Source organism: Arctopsyche grandis, chromosome 4, assembly GCF_051622035.1.
Source record: "Arctopsyche grandis isolate Sample6627 chromosome 4, ASM5162203v2, whole genome shotgun sequence".
Classification (NCBI taxonomy): domain Eukaryota; kingdom Metazoa; phylum Arthropoda; class Insecta; order Trichoptera; family Hydropsychidae; genus Arctopsyche; species Arctopsyche grandis.
Window position 1 is genome coordinate 395,588 of NC_135358.1, and position 24,309 is coordinate 419,896.

Consider the following 24,309-nt stretch of genomic DNA (forward strand, 5'->3'; position numbering starts at 1 on the left):
AACGTGTTTATCACGTACATTTTATAAATTATATATGTATGTACATATGTTTTGAAAGATTTTTATTTTGATTTTTGCTATTTCGTTTTAACGCGCCGCTACTGCAAATATAACTTATTTCAAATCTTGGATGCATTTTTTTTTAACTAGTTGTCGGGAAAACGGGAGTAAAAATATATTTTTATCACAATAAACTATAAATGAATACATATAAATATTTTATTTCGCTAAAATATCCCTTTCTATTATTTGAACACAGTAAACGGTTGTCTAAAATTTATTGTGTAAGTACATATGTACCTACATATACATATTGTTGCGTAGGGGTGGGTGGAGGATCCAAGTAAAAGGCCAACAGTCGTCTCACATAATTTATTAATGATTAAGGAGATACACAGTGCTCAGTCCAGTGCAGTGCTCAGTCCAGAATTACATGATATCGCCTACGTACCGCCTTATAAAGGGTATATCTCTCAGGACGCCTAATCTGTTAACCTGTTGTATAGTCACGTATTCGGATATGTATTTCCACGACATTGGGTCTCCCCGTACCGATTCTGAGAAATAACTAATAACGGTCATTGTTTAGCCTAAATGCACTTAGAGTCCAGATATAATCCTTGGAAGTAAGTGCATACACTTAGTTAATCCGATAACAGATATCCGTTGGTCTAAGTGCAATTCGCTCAATCCGCGGCGTACGTAACAATATGTATATATTATTACATGTAAATACAATACAATATGTAAGTATGTAAATATATACATATAATATATTCGAATATTTTACCAATTTCATATTCGAAATTCGAATAATTGATTTTGCGAATATTTACATACATACATACATACATATGTACATATGTATGTATGTAATAGAAAACCGACTAACATCAGGGGGTCTAGTTCTAGTCTAGAGGCATGAATTGTAGGTATTTTTTCAGGTGCAATAAAAAAAACTAAAAAATTTTTTAGTAGCCATTATTTTACCAAATATTTATTAATGTTTGAAGAATGCATAAAAAAAATCAAAGGAAAAAATTCAAAATTCAAAAAGTTACAGGCTGATGAAGTGAGGGGTCTCAAAAAAATGGCGCGCCCTGGTTGACACGATTGCAACCCTCCTAGTAATCTAATATCAAAAAAACAAATTAATTCTTAATCCAAACAAATGCTGCTATTGCTCGAACTACGGAAAAGTCAAAGCCGCTATTTTTCGCAAAATAGCGGCTGTCTGAAATAAAAAGACATTTTTTTACCAGTTTTTTTTATCTTTCTGAATTTTTTAAAAATAGTAAAAATTGAAATTTTGTTATTTCGTGCGATAGAGTAATGTATAGAGAAGGCTCACATCAAATTTCAAGTAAATTGGTTCAGTAGAACTTGAGATATCATGTCAACCGTCTCGAAAAAAGTATTATAGTTTCGAGAAAAACGCGTTTAAAGTTTCGGGTAAAGTTACGCGCCGGTTAGATGCTACCTCACTAAAACAGCTACATATATCTCCGAAAATAATTTGAATTTTGAAAAATCCTCTTAAGGAAATATTCTTAGAGGTTTAAGATTTGAAAATATGAAAAAAAAAAAAAAGTTTTTTTCAAATTTCTAGACTAGAATAAGGACGGCTTGTCGCTAAGTTTACTACAATATGTGTAATTGCTACAATTATCATTTGTATTTGGATTGCTATGTGGCCATTGTATAGAATAACCTTATATAGAATAGTTATTCTATATCAATGTATGTGGCACATGATGGTGATTTTAAGGGACGATGAAAAACTACATACATATATGTTTGTATTTTTATACAAACCTCCTTTTAGCTTCACTTATTTATCATCATCGAGAGGTTTTAATTTTAAAATTAATTTAGTCTACGACCGTTGAGTTTTCTCTATAATTATTTTTGATAAATCGGATAAGTAGTGCCAATAGTGGGAGCATATTAACACCCAACCAGGAGTGTAATTAAAACAAACATCAAATTAAAACACGTCCCTACATATGTAAGTATATCATCCAAGGGTATAAGGGCAAGAGGAGGGTATGACAAAAATATGTATGTGGTACACGCCTATGGTAAGAGTGCAAGAAATATAATAATAATTGGTATATAGCACAATGTACATATGTATATACATTGTGCATATAATAACAACTTGATACAATGTATCAAATTTCAATGTATATGATACAATGTACATACATATACATATGTATATGCTGAATTGTAAATAGGTTTTTGAGCTCTTTTTCCTATTACGCTGTACATATTAACATTATAATAATATAATACAATGATTACTAACAAAATTAAATTAAAATTGTAAAATAGAAAATGATCAGTAGATCAGTAGCTATTAAAATAGATATAAGATGTATTGTGAACATAATTTAGTAATAATAAAAAGCATTTAAAAATCAAAATATGTATATGATAATTTCAATGTACATACATATATGATACAATGTATCAAATGTATTATGATACAATGTATCAACTTCGGTACAATGTATCAAATCGTATTTAATGTCGATTTTCGGACAATTATTTTCTAATTATTTTAGACAATTTTATATAAATCTACATCATCATAAGATATTTATCTAAATTATTAAAAATTTTGATTCATCCGTTGTTTTCGACTAAATTGGCACAATTTGTTCATAACGAGGTACTTCTTTTGATTGTTCGTTAGATTTTTTGAATAAATATTTTCAAACATGAATCCAGTGAATAATAAAATAATTTACCGCTAATTAGAGTTTCGCACAATTATCTCGATCGCCTTAACACACTAATGAATTTAATAATATTCATTGAACACCTTCGTATCGCACGACACAACAACGAATTTACATTTTAAACTTTATTAGCTACGTATAGCGATCTACCGATGATGCTTTAAAGATTTTCCTTTTTTTATATTACCATTGTTTCAAAATTTTCACGCTACTTGGTACTAAGTTAAAATTTACGTATGGTATAGAAACAATGTTTACATATTTGAATTCGTTATTTATGTGAATGATAACCATACACACATACATATGTATAATTCACAGTGAATGCTTAAAATAATACCTACAATTTTGGATTTTACAATGGGTGGCCGAATGACCCATGCCAAAAAAATTTCACTGACCCACTAACCATCGAAAAAAAGATTTGATATTAAATTATTATACATATTATTTATATGTATGTATGAACAAAATGAAATCAAAGGTCACAGCTACAGATAGTTTATAACACCAGATTCTATTTTAAGCTTTATAAACCCGGAAGGCTAAATAAGATAGGCTATATAATATACATAGATAGATATGTACTTAGTTTTATTTTACAGTCTTTTCTCGTATTTTTTTTTTTTTTGTTTAAACGTTTGGCCACAGTGTCGTTTTGAGAAACTAAAATAAAATATATATAAATATGTATATGATATAAATCATACATAAAATAAAGTAAAAATATCTACTACGTTTAGAAATTTAATATTCAATTTTCAGTAAATACGTAGGAATACCTTATTTTTAGCATTTATTGGTCCTTGCTTACTTGAGGTTTTTCATGCTTTTGCTTGTTATATTTTCTAAGAATACTCAAAATAATGTTCAAGATAAGATTAAGTAAGAAATAATAAAAAAAATTACAAAATTAGGTATTCCTACGTATTTACTGAAAATTGAATATTAAATTACAAGTTAAATTAAATTTCGGTTGAAGCCATTTAATGATTTAGGAAAAAAAAGTCGTAAAAGAGTTAGTTTCATCAATACGGTGTTTCAGGTTTGATGGCGTTCAAATTCTCAAAATTATACACATACGTATGTTTTTATGTACGATGTACCTATATATGTATACACACACACACACTAAAAATCATTAAATCATTAAAAAATTGAGTACCTATCGATACTTGGAATATTACGTAAGGGTACACGTATTATGCATGTATGTACATATAATATGTAGATAAGGTAGAAAAGTTTTTAAATCAATTTTTAATATGAATAACAAAGATAATCATATACGTAGATAAGGTATATCAGACTTGAAATAAATTATACCAATTAAATAATTATCATATTCTATTTTCGACTGTTTTCATGCTTGGTAAAAAATGTGCGAAACTGAGAGCAAGGTTTAAGTGTTGGTTTCCATTACAAACCGGTCTCATGATCTTGACAGCAAATCAATGTTGACGTCAAACCATATTCATTCTCTATAAAAAGCAAAAAAGTGCATGTTGCAGTCGTTACATAATTTTATGCACCAACTTTATAAGGACAAGGTTAGTTAGTAATTATCGCGTTTGTATCGATTCATTATTGTATAATATATGTACATATAATTCGATTGCAAGATTTTTTAATTATATTATATTTTATATAATGTTTATATTTACTGTAATGTTTCGAAAAAATATTAAATTATAATTATGATTAATTAACCAAGTGGCCTACCCATGTATTTTGTACACTAGCTATTTATATTCGTGTATATGTACATACATATGTGATATGAAACAATTGATTGAGAATTTATTTCTTAACTATCATACATAAACTTAATCTGTTCTAAATTTATTGTCAGTAAACTTTGCATTGTTTTATCTAAACTAACATACGAATAGGTACAGGTGCTTAGCTTTTTAGAGAAAACACCTATACCTACATTAACTTCAAACATGTTTTCTAATGCTTATTTACCTATCATACATACATATATGCATAACTATTAATGTACATAAAAGATGCTAGATATTTTAAATTTAATATAATAGAAAAGATTGTCCAATATATAATTTATACAAGTGCAAACACAGAACTTGTTGAGCTCATGATTTTGTGTGATAAATTTGAAGTTGTTTTAATTATTATTCATTTTAAACTTTACCTTCACGCTGAAATTGAAATGTTGAAAATTATTTTTAAGTTAACTATATAATTTTCATCTCCGAAATTAATGGAAAAATCTGTATAGAACGTTTCATCAAATAGTAGTTTATTTAATAAAACCTCAAAGCAACAGACAATCATATGACACATGTACATACATATGTATACACAATACTAAATAAAAAACGGTAAATATCTTTGCTTTTTTCTGGATTGGAACATAATGTAAAAGGAAAATGAAACAATTTATAAATTAAAAATTATTGACCATTTATTCAGATAAGTTTTTAATGGGAATGTATCTTTCAGAGGATGGGATGCTTGGGATTTTTCTCGTGATAGCATTTGACATAGTTCCATGCTGATTGTTCAGGAGTGTTACCCTTATTAGCTAAACAGCCATCGATGACCCTTTCCACAGCAGCCCTGTCGCCCTCGATCGGTATCTTAGCTAGGGCTATGTCTTTCTTGAACTTTCCCTCTTTGGTCATCAGCTCGGATTTGATCAGCATGCAAAGTACGAACTTTTTTAAGCCGTCATTCTCCTGTTTGTAATCCCCGGCACGCAATCTCTGCACCACCGCCAAGTCTACATCTACTTCGGATAGACATTCCACATGGTGCTTCTTTAATTTCTCTTTTTGATCATCTGTCAACGCCTGAAATAATCACATCATAGTCATAGTATAATAAAAAAGTTTTATTGCGAATAGAAAAATGTGATATTAAATTTATACAAATATTTTTAATCTTGTTTTGCATTACACTAGGTGTAAACAAAAAAGGTATATCAAACAAAATTTGTTTTGATAGGAAGATATATTATAATGAAATAAAATAAATTTCAATGTTTATTGAAATAATTAAACATGCTGTCAGTTGTTGTGTACATCAATAAATCAATAAATCACAGATCGAAAACAAGAGGTCTCATATACAATATCATATCGAAGGGACGGAACAACTGTAGTGATTACATAACAATACAGAAAAAGCACTTCTCAACTTATACAAAAATAAAGTAAAAATGCCGTCCAATATTTCACTTGATACTCAATCGGGTTGATATGTACTATCAAGTATGTATACATTTATTTAAATATACAAATACAATTATTTAAAATGTCACATGCTATCACATGTGTGATAGCTAGAGTTCAATTTTTTTCAACCACGGCGTTCTTCGAATCAATCGTATGATATCTTATATTATCAATACATATGTATGTATGTACATACATATATACATTGAAAATATATACGTTTTCTGTATGTTGTATATATTTATCATGCTATGAAATTCCAAACCTCATCGAAATATATGTAGGTATATATTGGTTAAATTACCTGTGCAGCCACAAACACACAAGCAAAAAAGATGATGATCTTCATCTTGCAAAGTAGGTGGGTACGTATGTATGTACTCGATTTCTAGTCACACTAGATGCGATGGAACTTATCCATATGAGTCCTACGGGAAACTGACACTCGTTTATATACAAATGTCCTAGTAAATAGTTTGATTGGGTGCCGAGTAGAAAAATTCGCCTCATTACCGGGAGAGCGATAAGTAGATACGTGTTACGGGCACTTCAAATTGATGTCGTTATATCATTTAGAAATTGTTGTTGACAACAGACGACTTAAAGGAATATACAGGATGTAAAATGTAAATGCATAACCAAAGTTTCTGCGTTGGATTTACACATGTATAGTACTTGTAGTTGTCGATGGTTTAAAAAGAACGATGTTGTAGTGTTCAATTAAATTTCGTTTCATCAACATGTTTATTTACATTAAAATCAATAACGACGGCGTGTAAATTTCAAATTGTTTAGTGAAATACGTATGTAGATATTTGAGGAGCAAAGAAAATATATGACGACTTAATATACCTAAATTCAATTGAACCCTTCACTTATTTGATTATAGCCAATTGTAACCAGTTGTGTAATGTCACTTATAACTACATATTAGAGACTGCAAACTCTTCTATAAGGGTTTATCTCAAATTACACAGTGTATATGCATTATTATAGCATAATATCAATTGATTGTGAAATCTAGTTTTAGACGCATTCAAGTCGTCCGAAAATCGACAAAAAAATAAATAAGTTCTGTAAATACGTGGATAATTGGGCAAACAAATACATAAGAATAATTTCCGTAACCAATAAAGGTACATATGTTGTTTTCAATGTTTTAGATTTAAATTGTTTGCTTCGTTTATACGAAAATGCGCTATCGATGTTAGCTGGCAACTAATTTAAGCACTTCAGGGTTAACAAACAGTACATGTGCACATTTAATAATTGGGGAAGTAGTCTACAATTATTTTATTCGGTGTTTGTACAACAAAATTTACGATTTTTCTCTTTTACAATAGATTGATCTCAATTTACAATAGTAAAATGAAATTATTTTCTATGCATTAGTACATCTGTACAATTATATATTTTTTTGAAGTAAATTTATACTGGATGTGAAATCGGTTATCAGCATATCGGTTGCGCTGGAATATTCGATAGCTTTCGTTTGGCCTCTGCCGTGTTGATGCATTCTGCATTCAGAAGTGTGTGTGAACAGCAATGTTTTTATTATGTTATATATAGATATTATATTAAAATAATTAAACTAATCAACAACTGCTCCCACAAACATTCTCTTGGACATGTCCTGCATTTCGGCACAAAAATTTGCTCACTTTACAAATGTATATATGAGCCATTATAATTGAAAGTGGCATAAGTCCACCTTTCTACATCTCGAAAAATATCTCACAAACATAAAATATGTTTTGCGTTTAACAATATATAAAAATAATGGTGGCCTATAATACGCTGATTCTGATTTTCGGAGATTCTGGATATATCGAATTAAAAAAAATTATAACAATTTGTGAATTAAGTCAAACAGAAAGTGTTTTTGTGACTGAAAACGGTTCATATATGTAAATACAGGGCTTTTTTGTAACGTAACGGCGTTCTGGCACTATTTATTTTAAATTAAGATAAACTATGTTCTATCTTTAAGCACTCCGTGGCATAAGAAAATTCCATTAAAATTATATTTGAATATAATTTTCTTTAATAAAAAGCTAGATAAGAAATGAGTACCTTCACCTTTTTCTTAAAAAAAAGCACTGTAAACATATGTGTGTTTATGTAGGTATGTGTATAATATGGTCTTTCAGTTGGAATAATAATGCATACATAAATTAAATATAAATAAGTGTTTATTAATATGGTAATAATACAATAAAAATATATCATTCTTCGGGGGTTAATTTTTCTTTTAAAGATTTTAGCTTCGATATTTGGTAGCAAGTCTCTTGCAATTGTTTTTCTATGTTCAAGGATTCAATAATGTACTCTAATACTTTTCCGAACATACTTTGTGCTCGGTGTAAATTCTGGGGGACCAATACACCGAACCATTTGATGGGATTTATGGACGATGGGTTGTTTTCATTGTCCTTGTCTTTATCTACGAGATTGTACTGATCAAACTTCAACGAGTCGTTTTGCACTTGATCCTTTTGCACTTTTGCGAGTGCTGTAAATTCTGGCGTGTTCTCGGTCGGAAGTTGAATACTGGAAACGCTACTTTGTCCCATAATATACCTGGCCTTTGCCAGATGTATACTGCCATTCTTTGTGGAATTTTCGACGTTAACTTGGACCTGAATCTTCTGCTCCATTAAACTTAGCATATCGATCAACAATTTGTCCAAAGCAACACAAACGTCGTGTCGGCTTTCCATTTTTGTGATGCATTCGTTCGTATATTTGATGAAAGAACTGACTTGACACATCACATGATCGCAATTGATATTTAAGTTTTGGCATAAACAAAAAGTTTTACGGCCTATTTAACTCACGACTAGAACGAATAAAAATCTTGATAAAGTAGCAAAAAATAAATTAAATGTTGATTAAAAATTAACACGTTATTTCTTATTTGTATAGAATTGAATTCGTGGATATTAAACACGGATGGGGCCAATGTCGATACCGGCATTAAATTTTAAAGTTACAAAATGGGAATTTTTTGTATCTTGGTTTAAGTCTAACTGATAGTACATAAAACACTATTTTGCCGTCAAAACCAATTTAAGTGTAAATTTCATTGAAATGGATAATCAATCCTCCGATATTTATTTTTTATGATAATCAATGCGAGTCCAATTATTTTTGTCAAAATCACTAATATACAATACGGCAGAGCATCGTAACCTTTGGATATTCGCGGCACACATTGTTTATGATTTGTAGAGTTTGTTAGCTACGTACATACATATGTACTTCATCGGCAGTCGCTAGTTATTCCGTATATGGATAGGGACAAAACACTAACTAACATCGGTTTTCTCCCTCACACGCGATCTCACTCGCACGCATTAGGCCGAAGTGCTGTTCGGAGAACACATATTACCGCGGTGCACAGGTTGCGATGCTCTGCAATACGGTATTTTTTTACTTTCTTGAAGGGTGTTAATGCATACTTCTGTGAAAGATGACGTAAGTTTAATAAAATGCTATGTTGAATTATATTATATTATTTTAGGTTTACTAATTATAGTTTTGCTAATTTTGTTAACTATGTTATATTATAGTGGCTAGTTTAAGTTTGAAATTGTGAAATAATTCATTAGCAATTTGCTATTTAATATATAAATATAATAATAATTTTGCACATTGCGATCGCACACACGACAATCGTTGCCTAGCTTTCGATGGATTGAATTTTCTGGTGCCAGATGTTCCGTGTTCGAGATTTTAAGGACGTGTGCGAGATCGCCTTGTGCGGAATAGTTAACGAACCATACAATACATATATACATCTATACTAGAAAATCGCTAATACAGAATATCCGGCACTCGAATTCTTATTAGTGTGTTTGACTCTTGGTGGGCGGAATTTTCGAGTAACAGATATTCCGTGATCGAGATTTTAGTGACGTGTTCCAGATCAGAAACCAGGTACAATGGTGAACTTATGCACGTAGGCCTCAGGGCAGAGAAATGTAATATTATAGAAGTGGCTTTAGGTGTTATATTGTTGTCAAGTGACGGTTGTTCACAGACACTCCTAAATAATTTTAGCATCAGTCGTATTTGACGTTTGGTGTTCGACGTATGTCCGATAAAAACTTCTCTGTTTGTTGATATTACTCGCAAGATAGGCAAGCATCGATAAAAATTGCACAATACATTAAAAAACACACAATAAACAACATGGAATACATTTTCATAAGTAAATTGATCCGATTGTATTCCGTGCGATGTAGCGTATTTATAGAGATGTGCCGCGTAAAATTGACAACAGTTATTTATTCGTAAGGACCCCTCTATTCTTATTACATCTCTCTGCCTCAGGGCCCCCGGATGCACTTGAACTTGATGTACAAAAAACGTTTTACTGTTATTGTTTTCTCAAAATACCGCAAACGATAATAAAAGTCAATGGGATGTTTGTGTGTGCATGTACACATTTTCAAAAATGCATTTAGCACGGCTTTCGTTTTCGTTCAGTAACCGACAGAGCATTTTAGATCTTCAATGAACGGCCTCAATAAAATGATTCAAACCTTTTTATTGAGGCCTGTAACCCCCAGCGAAGTAAATCTACCACTGCTGATACATTTGGTTTTATAGAAATATAGCTATTACGAATCAAAACTAGTGATCTCATCATCGATCCTGTACAAACATGCATAACTCAAGGGCAACGTCCCCTTCGACCATTCCAGAAGAAAGAGTTCATCGCTCGATCGTAAAACGAACGAAACCCAACAGTGATGTCATTAGGGAACCGTAAACACGTGGCAAGAGTTTACGCGTGGCACAGGACACCATTCCCAAACTAACGACGTTCTGGCGCTGACCCCATAGCTATAAACCACAAGTGTACCGAAGACACGAAAACAGGTCAACACGTGTCAGGTCAAACGAATACAAAGCATCTACACACGGCACGCTACAAGCCAGAACGTATATAAAGCGACGCGGTCTCCGTGACGAGCCGGAATGTGAAATTACCGAAAACGCAAATATCGGAAGGCAAAGATCGAAAATCGAAAGATCTTAAGTCGAAAGATAAAAAAAGGGTGCATGGTAAACGGTACATACTCACTTAATTTGCGCGAGCAGGATACAACAGGAACAAGAGGAACAGGCTTTTCCTCCCGTATTAATGTGCGCGTGCAGAATACGGGTCTGATCTTTCAACTTAAGATCTTTTGATTTTCGATCTTTGCCTTCCGATATTTTCGTTTTCGATAATTTTACATTCCGGCTCGTCACGTAGACCCAAAGCGACGCACCAGCTCCCAACACCGGAGTGAACCTCTGGAGTTCAACCAGCTCACTTCTTGGAAGCTCAACCTCTTCGTACATACAATAACCATTGTAACAATTGAACAAAAATAAATGATCCTCTTATAAACTACACAACATGTGTTTCGTTAGGCCGGGATACGGTCAACATACTGTTACGTACGCCGCGGATTAAGCCAATAGAATCCCAGAGACTATGTGACCGTTCAAGGGTTATCTGTTATCGGATTAACTAAGTGCTTCCAGGATTATATCTGGACTCTAAGTGCATTTAGGCTAAACAATGACCGTTATTAGTCTTTCTCAGAATCGGTACGGGGAGACCCAATGTCGTGGAAATACATATCCGAATACGTGACTATACAACAGGTAAACAGATTAGACGTCCTGAGAGATCTACCCTTTATAAGGCGGTACGTAGGCGATATCAGGTCATTCTGGACTGAGCACTGCCAGTGCGTGTATCTCCTTAATCATCAATAAACGCTGTGAAACGACTTCGGCCTTTTACTTGGATCCTCCACCCACCCCTACGCAACAATACCTTCCCTGCCTTAGTTTCGAAATCAGACACCATATTAGTAAATTCGTTTCGTATATTATGCCTTCTTCGGTGAATGCATCTTTTATGCGTCAACATTTTTAATTTAGTTTGAACGCACAAAAAGCAAGGAAGTCCAAATCATATCTACACCGAGACCACAAGAAGATCTAACATTAGAAACGAATTGGATTGGAAAAGAATTGAATTGGCTACGGCTATGGAGGGGCGAGTGGTTCGTTGGGACCGCGGAATAATTAACGAAAGATGTGAAATCGCGAGTGAGGGTGAGAGTGAGGGTGAGGGTGAGGGTGAGGGTGAGGGTGAATGTGGGGTGGCGGGGAGCGAGACGAGAGACGGGAGGCGGACGAGTGTCAGTGAGCTCGACTTTAAGGTTTATCCAATTCCAAGCCAAGCCCCACCCTTAGCACCCTTGCCACCCTTGCGCCACTCTTTGCACCCTCGACCTCACCTCACCTCACCCCAACCCCCAGCCCCGCCGAAACCCCACAGTATTATCACAATTTTAACCCTTTCACTCCTCCATCAAATATCCATTCGACCTCATTTTTTTCTAATTATCTTCACATCATTTTCGCGCCAAAATTCACTATTCACATCGCTTTGTGTTATCCTTTATATTATCATATATTCCAATATATTATACATGAATCCCTTTCAATCGTCTTCTTTATGTTTCATACATACATATATGTATGTGTACGTTCTTATTTGACTCTGTACGTTCATAATTTCAGGAATGGATTACAAGTGCTAGGATGTTGGAGCCGGAAGTAGGTCAATGTGATTCGGTGCTGTTGAGTCCTCTCTCCGAGGATGCCTTCATTCATAACCTGCATATTCGTTTCAAAAGGGATATTATATATGTGAGTTTCATTCATGTAAATATATTAGTACCACTATACAATACGTTCACGAGGTTTTTCACTAATATTTTTTCAAAAGTCGCCAATGTATTATTGTTATTATTGATAGTGTGATATTTTTTTTTTAGAAAAGATAAATGTTAATCAAATAGTAGCATGTTTTTGAATTCCAGTCCGATGAGGGATGTAGATATTGAATGTATGAACACTTGTCCATCAATTACCCAAAATTCAAAACAGCCTCAGTGACAATAATTTACAAATATATTATATGTAAATTATTAGAACCCAATTATCCATAAATTAGTTAGATTTCCAAGATAGTTTTGATATTACAATAGTATACAAATAAAATATTTGTAAATCATAGCCTTTAGTCTAATTTCATATCATCATATACTCATTCATAGTATCAGAATTTTGGAATATAATTAAATATTTTTTTTTCTGAAGTTAATGTGAGAATTATGAAATCATAAATATGTACAATACTAATTAATTGCACATTTGTAGATGTATACATTCATGTACATTATTTATTTATTTATATATTATCTTAGCTATCAAGCAAATTTAAAAATACATCTTAATTACTTAACTCTAAAATTTACAATTAACTTATATGTACTGTCCGTCACAGAGGTGTCTCTTCGCACCTCGCAAGAATGCATCCATGGTCTTAGATGACCTGATGCACTCAGGGAGGGCATTATACATGAGCACACCCCTGTGAAAAACACCCCCAGCTGTCTTATTTTTTTTCTTACTGTACTTACAACTAGTTTGTCCTTATTTCTAGTATAAAAACTATGTTTATCTCTATCCCTTATTATATAATCATCAAAGTACTAAAGCAATAACTTATGATCTAACTTATAAACAAAAATTCATACACATTGGTGAATTTTGTCTGGAGTATTTTCATTGTTTTTGTTTTATATTTTCAGACATACATCGGCAACGTTCTTATATCGGTGAACCCGTATAGACAACTTGCACTTTATTCTGCTGAATTAGTCAGAGCTTATATTTCGAGAGCACCGTTTCAACTTCCCCCTCATGTGTACGTTGGACCACTATACACACATCTTCATATTCTTAAAAATTGTGCAACAGTCGCATTTGATTATTATATGTATGTTTTTAGGTACGCTGTGGCCGGCACTGCATTTCGATGGCTGCGGGATAGAAACGAGAGTCAGTGCATTGTAGTTTCTGGTACATTGAGTGTTGTATTCGACTTAAAATTTACATATGTACTTATGTATATCACTAATGAGTAATGCGTTTGGTTGTTGAATTAGGCGAAAGTGGTTCTGGAAAGACGGAAGCTGCTCGAATATCTTTGCAGTGCGTCGTCCTGGCCGGAGACGGTAGCACAGGTGCCACCTCTATAAGGGAAAGCTTAACGCAAGCTGGAACTTTGTTGGAAGCCTTCGGAAATGCTAAAACCATGAAAAACGATAACGCAAGCCGATTTGTGAGTTTTACAACAAATCTTATATGCAATCAATATGAATACATTTATACAATTACTATTTTATTCTAGGGAAAATATTTGGATATCGAATTCGATTACAAAGGAGATCCAATCGGTGGACATATAACCCACTGTGAGTATATTCATACATACATATCGGTATTTTGCATTCTTATGCGCCCATAATTTTGTGAAAACTTTCTTCCTATTTAGTCACTGTCAAGATACCATATCTTATTATTCTAATTTACAAAAATATCATGGATCAAAAATTAAATCTCACTTTTTTACAACATGGTGTTTCTAACATTCGTACATATTTTTGCATTTTGTGGTCTCTTACTTGAATTTCGTAATTCTGAGATCTAAAGTGCTAAAACCAAGTTACAAAAAAATTAATTAATGAACACATCATTTAAAAACTTAATATTTACTATTTAAATATAAGCAAACTACATCTTCTATCTAATATATAATTTTGAAAGAGACTTTGCAAGGTTTAATGTAAATATGTAAGGTTTGGGTGATACAAACAAGAAAAAAACCTGTATATATATTGTTTGCTATCAATATTCCCTCTTGGATAATAGTGCCACAAGCATTTAGCGCCATCTACTGAAAATTAATTTTCTATTGCTGTTTTATATTGTTTATATGTGCAGGTCGGTTGATAGTTTTTACTTATAACAAGTGTTGTGCCCATTGAAATTTCAACGGGTGGTTTCAAAGTTACAACACAAATAGTAATAATTAATGTGTTTATTTTTAATATATACATATATTTGTTACTTTATGTACGTAGTAACAATAGATGAAGTTTTGTGATCATGCGAAAATTCGAACTCGAAATTTTGACTGATTCGAACTCAGAATCGATCACTGATCACGTTTTCATGAACTAGAAAAAATGTGTGTGTGTTTTTTTTACGAATAGTAATAATTAATATGTATATTACATAATTTTCATCGGTTCTATCATTGGTATATTATATATGTATGTATTTATGTACATACATAGGATAGTAGTATGTCACTAAATGTTTGAAGGTATCGTTCAGGTATTAACATCTGTACGATCCATTTTCAATAAGGCTTTTTATTGTACATACGTTATTTAAATTAATATGTACATATATTCTCTCAAACAATATATATTTTTTATTACACGCTATCAGATCTCCTTGAAAAGGTATTTCAATTGAACAAAACACCCAGCAATATACTACATATGTGTATTTTTTGTTGTCAGCTAATCGATTAAACAACTGCATATTACTTTCAGTCTCGTGTCACTTCACTTCAGCAAGGTGATAGAAACTTTCATGTGTTTTATCAATTATTGACTGGAACCGATGCACATTTGCTAAGTGAGTTTCGCTTTCTTATCAAATTATATGTATGTATATTTATTTTAAATAACTAAATCATTTTCAGAATTACTTAAATTACAACGCAGTGCAGAAGCATATCGTATATTAAAATGTCCTAGAGCGTCTGGCAGTACAAATTCAACGTCGAGTCCACACCACACCACTGACGATAGACCCCATTTTGCATTCACCAAGGTATGAACTCGTTGTCACTTAAATACATACTATGTATGTTGTATTAATCATTTGATGTGTTACAGATTGCCTTGGAAACCTTGGGTTTCTCTAATGATGATATTATCGATATATTCAAAATAGTAGCCGTCGTTTTAAAGCTAGGCAATGTTGAATTTGTTCCGTCAACCAATATAGATGGAACAGTCGGTTGTTCCATTTCTCAAGAGTATGGTAGTTATACTTTGATTATTACACATATGTAGATATACTTATTTGTTTATGTATGTATAATAAGTGATTTATTTTTCGCTTTTTCATTTTAGAAGTTGTCGAATGTGCTGCATTATTAGGTTGTTCGGTCAATGTTTTATCGGGTGCTTTGTGCGGAGAAATGGGACCTCAAGAAGCCTGCTCACGACGCGATAAACTCATCACCGCTTTGTATTCTAGACTGTTCACTTGGCTCGTGGGCCGCATCAATAATTCAATAAGGGTAGATAAATTTTAATTCGACCGACCGTATTGTATGAAATAGAATTTTAAAACAATTTGAATTATTTCAGGTTAAAAACTACAGCAAAAGAAGTTCACTGAGTATACTAGATCTATACGGGTTTGAATGTCTGTATGCAAATTCACTGGAACAACTGCTTATCAATTATGCCAACGAGAAACTCCACTTCACAATAGTGGATGCCACTTTGGGAGCAGAACAAGAAGAATATATAAGGGAAGGCTTGGAATGGCAAAGGATTTCATATTTTGATAATGAGCCCATATGTCAATTAATCGAATCGGTACGCCGCTCCAATGTAATTTTTGTCTAATCCATCCAACCCAACCCAACCATTTTCCTTACACTGTCCAATCGTCGATAATTTGGCTAAATACTACTGGCTTATTATCTATTGTATTATTGTATAATATCAGTCGTATAATTGAGTTATTGAGTCACGGATATTCCATTGGATCCGTGTTGTTGAAGCGTGTGGAATCTATGGTCGACTTGGGTATCACTTTTGATCCTCAATTCACCTTTCACAACCACATCAAGACAGTCGCTGACGTTTCCTTTCGTCGACTTGGATTTGTCTTGAGATATGCTAGGTTATTCTCCAACCCCTTGTCTTCTCGCTTGCTTTTCAACTCGATTGTTAGAAGTAAGCAAGAGTATATTGCGATTGTGTGGAATCCACATGATGCAAATTACTCTCTTATGATCGAAAAAGTGCAAAAAGCATTTCTTCGTTTTCTCTATAAGAAAGAGTTTGGGTACTACCCATATCTCTACCCTACTCCTTTCCTTTTGGGCATGCTTGGGTATAATTCCCTTGAACTTCGAAGAAATTACACATTAATTAGTTTCGTTCTCCAACTACTGCGTGGTAATAAATCATACCCGTTGTTGTTGGAACAGTTGGGACTTTATGTCCCTAATAACTATGTGCGTGGTAGACATCATCATTTGATGGTTGTACCTCCTGCTCGCACAGTTCTTTTTCGAATGGCTCCTATTCCAAGAGCTATTCGACTTCTCAATGAAATCGTTACTGCCGTGCCTGAATGCGATATTTTCCACCTAAGTGAGCGTAGATTATCAGATATTATTTTAACATTTATCTGATAATCTGCGCTCATCATTATTTTCTTAATTTGAATGTGATGTATGTGTGGAATCTTAATCTACTCTGTTCCATTTGGGCTTCGATGTGATTTTATTTTTAATTTTTCTGTTCATTGTAAAACTAACAATAGGATTTGAGGATTTTATTTATTTGAATTTTACACCTTTGTTATTTAATTTTTTTTTCTTATGTATTATTTTTCTTGATTTCTGCCTTTGCATTTTTGCTTTTTATTTCTTGTTTTTCTTAATCAAATGTAGACCATTGTGGCGCATTAGGTTCTTCCTGTAATGCCACAATGGTCCAAAACTAACTATAAATATATATAAATAAATATAAAATAATATTTTTTATGTATAGTTTTCTCTATATCAACGTATGTAACAAAATTTCATACGTATATATGGTTTTTTAGAGTGCTCATGGATTGTTAACGATATTAGAAGAACCTTATGTGTCGGAAGGAGGAGCGACGGAGCTTTTAGGACGTCTACAACAATGTTGGGCTGGACATTCTCATCTTTTGCCGCAGCCGCCATCTCATTTTCAGTGAGCTTTAATGAGAATGTTACATTAAATTTGCTATTTATTTTTACTATGATGTATGTATGTATTATATTACTAGATTGAGACACTTTGCCGGACCGGTAACATACAATGCTGCAGATTTTGTCGAGAAAAATTCTGATATATTACCACGGAATATGGCTGACGTTATGTTTCAATGTCGACATCCAATTTGCAAAGATTTGTTTCCAGAAGGTATAAGATAAGCATACGATACTTTTTATGTAAATGTAAAATACATTTTAAATATACGTATGTACGTTTGATCTTTTTAGGTAATCCTTCTCGCGGGCCATTGCGTCGTCCGAGTACGCTGGGTTGGCAGCAGCGAGTGTCCTTAGGGGCTCTACACAGATCCCTACGCTCTCGGCGCTTGCATCACGTTCGTTGTCTGCGACCCAATGAATCCATGCGTCCGAGAATATTTGAAATTCCACTAATCCAACACCAAGTCAGATACAGCGGGTAAGTTCAATAGATCACACGTGTATGCATTTTTGATTGGACTTGTTTGATTCGATGTCCATCGTTACAGAATGATGGAGTCAGTTCTATTGTGGAGATCAGGCCATTGCGCGTCAATGTCGTATTCCGCTCTAGCCACTCGTTTTGCACCTCTGTTGCCGCGCTCTTTACAGACTCATCACATATCTGAAAATTCGGTCTCGACCGATCCAGTGAAAGCTTGCAAGGCACTAGTTAGAGCTCTACCGATTCCACCAGCGGAATTCGCTTTTGGGAGGTCTAGAGTGTTCCTGCGGAGTCCTAGAACGGTATTATACATTTGTATTTTTTATGTTATATTGTTAGCATGCAATCCATATCAATTTAGTCATTTTGTGTGACATTGCTATTTTGGTTTGAAGTCATTGGTCAGTTCCATTGACTTAAAAATGTGTCAGGTACATATGTATAAATGCTTTTTTGATAACAAGAACCGATTTAGCAACTTCAAATCTGGATAGCACTGCTAAGATGGATAACAGAAACACAAATATATCACTGCTTCGCGATTATGTACTTTTTGACTCCCTCACGAACTGTTCTCGTTTTAAAACACAATTAAAGGTTTTCGAATTGGAAGAGATGAGAAATTTACGGTTAGAAGGACTCGCAGCGTTGATTCAAAGAGTTTGGCGCGGTTACAGAGTTAGACGTCTACTTTCTAAAAAAACTGAAGCTCAAAGAGTCATAGCGAGAGCATGGAGACGTTGGAAGGTAATTTATTAATTTATTCATATTAAAAAATAAATGTATACGTATAATATATTGGTTTGGTTTTTCCTTTTTTATATACATATGTACGTTATTTTAATTTCGATTTTACTTCGTTTTTTTATTTATTTTTTTTAATAATTTTTGCATTATCAGGAAACTCATGTTTTGGAGGAGAGAATATCTATAATGAGGCGACAATTGGTGCGGTATTATTGTTTTATTGTTTTTGAATATCTTTTAATTTGAATTTAATCTCACCTGCCATTTTAAAATTTGACACACGTAAAAAAATAGCTACATATTGATTTTCTTTAAAATGAAACATTATACACTTTCATATATACATATATGTACATATGTAGAAATTGAATAATGTATTTTTAATTTACATAGAGTAGGAGTGGTGGTTTTATTTCGTTTTTAAATTTCTGTGCAGACACGTAAGCGCATACAATTGATGAAGCAAGAAAAGAAAGTATTGTGGGCTGTGCAAACCATTCAAAGGCATTATATTCAGTGGAAGGTATTTTTTTTTCCTTTTTCTTTCTTGTCATATTACACATATAATGCATACCTATATTGTATCTATGTATTATATTATAAATACATGTATGTATGTACATATGTACTTGTAGAGGTCATTCCATTTTATCAAAGGCCCACTCACCCTCCCCAGAAAAGTTGGGGAATTGCAATTGTTGCGTTATCTTTTCTGTGGAGTGGAGATGGTCCTTCGTACTCAATGTACCCAAATTATATTTGTTTCTGATTGATTTTATACCACCTTCGGCTAAACATGTAAGTGGTGTCACCCTAATGGTTTCCATGGGTTTCCGGAAATTCGTTGTTAAAAATCAAAAGTTTCCGGAAACTCGTTATAAATCTAAAAATTCATATCATTTTTGCTAAAAATTATACAAATCTTGAAAATTGTTTTCGACGGTTACAACTTCGAAAAGGTCGCAGTTTGATTACATATCAGGTAAAGAAGAAAACCTTTTTTCGGAATATACATATATAACTAGAGCCCGGATAACCAAGGTGCCGTTTATTGTTCAAATGTTGTAAATGCATTGTTAAAGGTTTGCCGAACCTTTTTTACAAAGCATTTACAACAATTGAACAATAAGCGGCACCTTGGCTATCCGTACTCTATATATATGTAACTATAAATATAATATACTAGCTGAACCCGGCATGCGTTGCAATGCCACAATAACGCATGCAATTCCCATTCTCATTTGTCGGAAAAACGCAGGCAGCGAACACATTTGAAATTATTCAATTATTTGTTTATTTTACCCCAACAACGCATGTCGCGACGCGAAAACATTTGAAATTATTGCGTTGCAATGCCACTCATTCCCGTTTCCGTTCCTGTTTTTGGCCGATTTTTTTTCACAGTAATCTTCCCAAACATGCATTCAACAAATCCTGAAAATTCCATCGTAATCGGTTCAGTGTTTAAAGAGCTTATTCGAGACAGACAGACAAACATTGATTTTTATATGTATAGACTAGTTGTTTTACCCGGCTTCGCCCAGTATTTGTAATATAAAAGGCATAAACATGGCTAATCTAATAGTAAATATTATTTTTTTTCTTTATTAAATTTATTTGAATCGAATAAACTATAATATTCAACCAATTGAATTGTCGTCATAGAAACTTTGTTTTGTTTACGAAGTTCCCAACCAAAAACACTTATTTACAAATATACATACTTACATACAAAGTCTCTTTCGAAATTATATATTAGATACATATGTATATAAATTGAAAAAAATTGGAAACCCGCTGTTCTAAAATTGGGATGACACCACTGCATATATCCATACATATAATACATACATATGTATATGTATACACTGCTTGATATTGAAATTTAATCAATATGTATTCTATATTGAATTAAGTTTTGCGTTTGTCAATTTTTAATGCATAAATTGTCGCATATTCTGAACACAAAGCTGATTTGGCGTTATTGAGTTTTAAATGTTAATTTATTCATTAAGACATTTGACGTTAAAAGATTTGAAACTATTGATCTACCTTTCACTTACCGGAACACTTCCAAGTCAGACTTTAAGGCTCTCTTATTTATTCTAAGCTGTTTCTTATGAACCAATTATCATCTTTTTGATTAGTATTTTGACTCAAACCGGAATGAATATTTGATTTCATTTCATACTTTTTTATTTATTTACTTTACTTAGTCAAAACAAACATTTATTTTGATTTTTTATATATGTATTAACGCTTTCACACGAGTAAAAGCTCCTGCTACTGTTTTAATGATTACACTGTGCAACAAAAAATTATATTTTTTACTTATCAAAGCAGAAGTTAATCAATCTTTATTAAGTTTGGCCCACTAAATTCGAATATGACAATGATTTTTGTTGGTTTCTTCTCGTTTATGAGATATGACCATTTAAAAGAAAGATATTTGGCTTTTGCAGTCTTTAACTCAACATCAACATAATATTGCTGTGCTAAAAGTAAGTATTGGAATCAATAGTCAGGTGCTATTTTTTCATTGCTCGATAATAGTATAAATAATTATCTAGCTAATTTTGAAAGTGAAAAATATTTTTTTCTCAAGCTATCATGCATTTATTGAACCAATTATACATATAATTCACTACGTTTTAAAGGGTTGGTTTTCAATTTCAATATATTTTATTTTATCTGAATGAACTAATTCACTCTAAAGTGAGTGAATTAGTTCTTCCATTCTTCATCTCGCTCTTGCGTCATGTATAAAATAGTTTTTTTTTTCAATTTAAAATCATTTACCGTTGGAATAGTACGTTTAGATAATTAAAAAAAAATGATATAATAAACCAATCCCAATAAACGTGGTTAAGTGAAAAATATACGAAATAAGCTCATAATTATAAAAAAAATGTATATTTTCGACTTAAAATTCGCTTGATAATTAATTATACGTATTTTAAAACAATAAAATATCACAATCAATAGAAAAAACATTTGACTATTGAATTCAAAACTCACTTTTAGCACAGCAATACTAGATTTGAGAGATAGAAAGACTACAAAAACCAAAAGGCTGTGAAAAGTGTGCAATTTTTTAAACGCTCATATCTCATGAACAAAAAGAAGCAACAAAAAACTTTGTCATATTCGAATCAATGGGTCAAATTTCCATTCCGTTAATTTTTATTATTGCTCAGTGTTATTATACAATTACAATTAATTAGCATCTAAAAATATACACACTTTTTTAAAATTAAATTCCTGTTTTATGGTGGATATTTCTTCTTTGTGTTCTGAATAAAAATTAAATAATATATTCAATATGAAAATTGATTAGAATCTAATAGACTCTGATAAGCAAAGATAGGCTTTAGACGGATGCTCGTCAAATAACAATGGACCTCTCCGAACCATTTTTTGTGCATAAAGCATCGTCCGAACGCCGTCCTTTACTTATAAGATACAATACATACGTACATATTTGTAACATTTATGGGCAAAAGTCGGAATTCTCGACAGGGCAGACCCTCTAGGCTCGGTCGACCCGCTCCTTCCTGTCATTGGCTACTCTTTGCAATGCCGATAGCCAATGACAGGAAGGAACGGGTCCGCGCTGTCGAGAATTCCGACTTTTACCCATTTATGTATGTAGTGACGAAATGATTTTCATCCCAGAGATGGCGATACTTGATGACGTTCATGTCTCAATTACCCGTGGCTCATTTGTCTCCGCTGTGCAACAGTTGGCCGCGCCCTCCCCCCCATCTCACACCGACGCATCACTTGCTCAGACAGATTCATCATCGATGGCGGGTATGATATGACTTGTATTTCATAATATGTAATGTATTATGTATATAATAATTGAATACATTGTCAATTACACAAAAATTACAGTGCCACAAATATAGACTGAAGTTTGACCAAACTGCCAGGAACAGAATGCGCGAAAAAGTCACTGCTAGTATAATTTTTAAGGATAGGAAACAGAGCTACGCTCGAAGGTTGCAATTGATTTTTTTTCTATTTCATCTTATCGTACAACTTTACGCTTTGGATGTTTTAATTTGGATGTATTGATTGTAGTGTTTCACACCCATTCGTCGGAGACTATGTCCGACTACGTCAAAACACCGTTTGGAAAAGAGTCTGCATAGACACCGACGATCAGTATGTTGTGTTCGCCGATATCGTTAATAAGGTTACCAGATCCAGTGGGAAGGTATTTTTACTATGTTGCAAATGATCTACATATACGTACATATATGTATGTACGTATGCTGTACTTATAAGGTTGTCAAATTATGATTATGAAAATCAGCTGGTACCTACTCTGGCCGTGGTATCAACGTCGGCTATGTTGCTGTTGGATCAGCGAACCCTCGGTGTTAAATATCGCATTCCGGCATCGGAAATTTACAGAATATCGTTGAGTCCGCTGCCTGACGATATTGCAGTTTTCCACGTGAGAGCCGTAAGTTGTAGATACTATTTTCTTTTTTGTTTTTAGTTGAAGTAATATCATCATTATTATATTATATATATATATGTATGTATGGCATATTATAGGTGCAGCGTTGCATTTTATATTAGATGCGCTTTTTAGATTAACATATATAAATTTTGATTGTTGTGTTGTTAGTGTTCTTTAGAAAATGAGTGCTATGAACTCGAATCTCAGCTGTCATCTAGAACTAGCACTGATACTACAGGATGTCTATTTGGAGTTAGTATGCTTGTACTTTTTTGATTGTTGCGTTGACATACGTATTTTAGTTTAGATGTATCGCTAATTAGTACACTACCCATATGTATGCAGTTAAAAAATTATCAATAATGTACCAATATTGATGTTTCTTTTCGTATTGTTATTCTAGAGCGATATAAGCAAGAAAAAAGGCGACTTTGTGTTCCAAACATGTCACATTATAGAGATGGTTACCAAGCTATTTTTAGTGGTGCAAAATGCTGTTGGAAAAGCTCCCGAAGTAAATATTAGCACAGAGTGAGTATTAAATAAATAAATAAAAAATAAAAAAAACTATTGAAATCCTATTGAAATGGCTGGTTTGTTGTAGATTTGAAGCGAACTTCGGTCAACAAATAGTGACGTTCTGTTTCAAATGCTACGGCCTGCCAGAGCTGCATCCGGAGTCGGTGAGAGTGATCAGAAAAGGGAGCAAAATGGAAGTGCACATTTGA

At 32.9% G+C, this 24,309-nt stretch overlaps 3 protein-coding genes across 3 annotated transcripts; 1 reads left to right on the forward strand and 2 right to left on the reverse strand.

Moving 5' to 3' along the window:
• The first annotated feature begins 273 nt into the window (after nucleotides 1-273).
• Nucleotides 274-24,309, forward strand: Myo95E (Myosin 95E). The gene is given in 24 exon segments (XM_077428626.1): nucleotides 274-284; nucleotides 12,542-12,670; nucleotides 13,618-13,733; nucleotides 13,818-13,888; nucleotides 13,975-14,150; nucleotides 14,220-14,283; nucleotides 15,326-15,339; nucleotides 15,433-15,517; nucleotides 15,585-15,715; nucleotides 15,781-15,928; nucleotides 16,021-16,190; nucleotides 16,261-16,494; nucleotides 17,738-17,871; nucleotides 17,948-18,084; nucleotides 18,165-18,354; nucleotides 18,425-18,662; nucleotides 18,958-19,161; nucleotides 19,544-19,630; nucleotides 22,783-22,920; nucleotides 23,005-23,111; nucleotides 23,194-23,329; nucleotides 23,429-23,581; nucleotides 23,985-24,112; nucleotides 24,186-24,309. Coding segments are annotated over 23 exon segments (3,093 nt in total). The 5' UTR covers nucleotides 274-284; nucleotides 12,542-12,562.
• Nucleotides 5,202-6,370, reverse strand: LOC143910684 (B2 protein-like). Its single transcript, XM_077429265.1, has 2 exons — nucleotides 6,252-6,370; nucleotides 5,202-5,563 (listed from the first exon to the last, which is right to left on the reverse strand). The coding sequence occupies exons 1-2, from the start codon at nucleotides 6,294-6,296 to the stop codon at nucleotides 5,210-5,212; spliced, it is 399 nt and encodes a 132-aa protein (XP_077285391.1). The 5' UTR covers nucleotides 6,297-6,370; the 3' UTR covers nucleotides 5,202-5,209.
• LOC143910643 (vacuolar ATPase assembly protein VMA22) lies at nucleotides 8,126-8,730 on the reverse strand. Its single transcript, XM_077429206.1, has one exon. The coding sequence runs from the start codon at nucleotides 8,716-8,718 to the stop codon at nucleotides 8,173-8,175; it is 546 nt and encodes a 181-aa protein (XP_077285332.1). The 5' UTR covers nucleotides 8,719-8,730; the 3' UTR covers nucleotides 8,126-8,172.

What these genes read in the sequence shown, in the direction of transcription:
- LOC143910643 (XM_077429206.1), bottom strand. Translation starts at nt 8,718, where the DNA reads ATGTGTCAAGTCAGTTCTTTCATCAAATATACGAACGAATGCATCACA.
- LOC143910684 (XM_077429265.1), bottom strand. Translation starts at nt 6,296, where the DNA reads ATGAAGATCATCATCTTTTTTGCTTGTGTGTTTGTGGCTGCACAG. An exon ending in GTGTGTTTGTGGCTGCACAG is followed by an intron (nt 5,564 to 6,251) that starts GTAATTTAACCA and finishes TGATTATTTCAG; the next exon opens with GCGTTGACAGATGATCAAAA.